Below are 2,775 nucleotides of genomic sequence, written 5' to 3'. Positions count from 1 at the left end.
CCCAGCTGAAGGCGAAACCCTTTAGTTCTCAACCTAGCGGGGAGCTGCCAGCACCACATACACACACAGAAAAAACACACGCACAGCACACACCCACAAACACACACACTCTCTCTCTATCTCCGCCTCTCACACACGCTTGCACGCACGGGCAGGCAGGCGCAAACACAGCCACAGCCAGGCGCGCATGCATACACACACACTCACAAAAACACACGCAGGCACGCTCTCTCTCTCTGCCGCTAAACACTCTCTCTCACAGACACACAAGCGCGCGCGAGAGGCAGCCTGGAAGACGGTGTTGTAGAGGAAAGGAGAAGAGACAAGAAGGCACCAAGAGATCCCTGCGAAAAAAGAGAGAGAGAAAAGGAAGGAAAGAAAGAAAGAGCAGGCAAAGGAGGAGTGCGTCTTGTGAGTGGACAACTGTATTCGCGTTTGTGTTTTTTCTTAAGAAAAGAAACATTTCCCACTCTCTCTCTCTCTCTCTCTCTCTCTCTGTCTCTCTGTCTGCCTGGGGATCAGTGTGGATCGAGGCTTTTTTTGGTTGCATTATTGACTGCCAGGAGTTTGCGCTCTCGTGGGGATCTGTATTTTCTCTTTGGCCAGGGAGATTTCATCAGAAGGGCTTTTGTCACATTGGCTGCTCGAGATTTAAGGCATCTATCTATCTATCAATCCATCTATCCATTTATCCAACCATCCATCCATCCATCCAAGCGCTCTCCCTCTCTCTCTCTCTGAGTCGTTCGTCTGCATCTAGGCATTGTCCATCAATCTGAGCGTGGAGCAAAGTGGAAGGTGCACCTCGGATATCTGTCAGCCTCCAACGGGATCTGACACTGTGCAGGAAGCGAAGGAAGAGAAGTGAGTGTGTGAAAGAGAGGAGAGAGAAAACGCATGAACGAGAAAAGAGAGTGTGAAAAGAGAACCAAGGCATGAACAGGAGGATACGAGCCGGCTTTTCTGAGAAGTGAACGCCACGGTACACAGTCTCCGTCTCCCCTCCTCCTCCTCTTCCTCGTCCTCTTCCAGCACCACTCTTTTTCTGTCCCTCTCTGCCTCCACTCTCTCCATTCCTCTCCTCTCTCTCTATCTGTCTTTTTTCTGCTCTGGGCAGCACCTGTGTGCCTCATTCCATCCTCCTCCCCCTCCCTGCTCTTCCTCCTCACTGCCACTCCTCATCCTCACACACGGAAAAAACAGGACAGCCCGAGGGTCCGGAGACGACTCCACGTCCGTCCCTCTACGCCCCTCTCTCTCTCTCTACCTCTCGGTCCATCTCCGTCCGGTTCTCTGTCCACCTCTCCACGGATCTACACCAGCCTCCACCCCCGGGGAACCGAGTTAGTGGAGCATCAGCCAGAGGCGTTTCTGACGCTCCAGAGAGTCTCCGTCCGTCCGTCCGTCCCTTCGCGACCGCCAGAAGGATTCCAGCTACATGGGCAAACGCTTGGAACAGCAACCAATGTACCCCCAGTACACCTACTACTACCCTCACTATCTCCAGACGAAGGTATGGTGTGCCTGGTCCTTGTGTGTGCTCCCCACCCCACCCCTTCCCCTCTCCTCCTCCCCACTCCTCCTCCCCTCCACTCCTCCTCTTCTTTCCTCATCCCGCCTGCTTTCCTCTGTGTGTCCCCGAGTCTGTGCCCGTTGCTAGGCTCATTCTGCAGTTGATTGATGGGCTATCGAGCTGCAGGTACACTCCTTTGATGATATAGGGTACAGCTGACGTGTGTGGGGGGTGACAGGTTTAGACGCGGCACCATCTCCCTGTGTTGCATAGGCATGCACACGCACACGCACATACACACACACACACACACACACACAGAAAAGGACACCTAAGAATGCAATGATTCAAAGATAACTATATACACACACATGTAGACAAACACACACACACACACACACATGCATGCATGCAGACACACAGACATTCTTACACACACACACACACACACACACACACACACACATTCATGCATACACACACACATGTGATTTGGGGATTTGAATGCATTCCGCTCACAGAGCACTTCTCCACCAGGAAGTGATCACAAGTTGATTTCGGCCTTGTGATCGATTGCCATGGGAGCCTATCGCCAGGCTGGGGATTCCTGGCAGCCGCGGTGATTCATACCTGCTTTTAATGCGCTGTGCCGAGTGAAAAGTTGGCTGTTATGTTACATAAGTGAGTAACTGTGTGGTATGTGTGTGTGAGACAGGGATGGAGAGAGTGTGAGGGGGAACGAAGAGGAGGGAGAGATAGAGTGTGTGGGAGAGGGAGGGAGGGAGGGAAAGCAGGATGAGTAATGAGTGGGTAAGAGTGCTTCTGATTGAATTAGAGACAGAGAAAGAGAGAGGAAGAAAGTAATGAGAATGACTTGTTCACATCTAATTGGAATGTCCAGTGTATGTGGCTTCCATTGAATTTTTTTGGGAATGATTTGTGGTTATTGAGAAAGCTTAGACATACCAACAAATGGCTGGGTTTCTGTGAGCCTCCCTGGGCTTTGCTGCTGGTTCTGTGGACCAGGTTGTGGACTGCCTCAGTGGTGCTGTGTGGTTCTCCATCACCGGGGCGCACCTCTCTGTGAGGATTGGCCCGTTCCAGCAGCACCGCCTCCGCTTGTCCACAGCACACCCCGGCCAATCTGTCAACCTGATGTTGCCGCCGTGGCGACCCCTTGCCTGGGCTCCTCTGCAGCGCTGCAGAGCCCGTCCCCCTTCCTGGAGAGTTCCCTCTGGAGCCTTCAACAGGCAGCCTCTCCC

The 2,775-nt window shown here is 52.8% G+C and overlaps 1 protein-coding gene across 2 annotated transcripts in view; it reads left to right on the top strand.

Moving 5' to 3' along the window:
* Positions 1-248: 248 nt before the first annotated feature.
* rbms3 (RNA binding motif, single stranded interacting protein) overlaps positions 249-2,775 on the top strand; it is a gene marked incomplete at its 3' end in the record, with an annotated part of 138,733 nt that continues 136,206 nt past the window's right edge. For both annotated transcript variants that reach the window (XM_080858486.1, XM_080858487.1), the window contains exon 1: positions 249-1,513. In XM_080858486.1, coding sequence (XP_080714612.1) covers positions 1,439-1,513 — 75 coding nt within the window. In that variant the 5' untranslated portion in view covers positions 249-1,438. The remainder of the gene's footprint in view (positions 1,514-2,775) is intronic.

Source organism: Sprattus sprattus (assembly GCF_963457725.1).
Source record: "Sprattus sprattus genome assembly, chromosome: 19".
Classification (NCBI taxonomy): Eukaryota; Metazoa; Chordata; class Actinopteri; order Clupeiformes; family Clupeidae; genus Sprattus; species Sprattus sprattus.
Note: the sequence above shows the minus strand (reverse complement) of the source record. Positions and strands in the feature narration are given on the sequence as shown.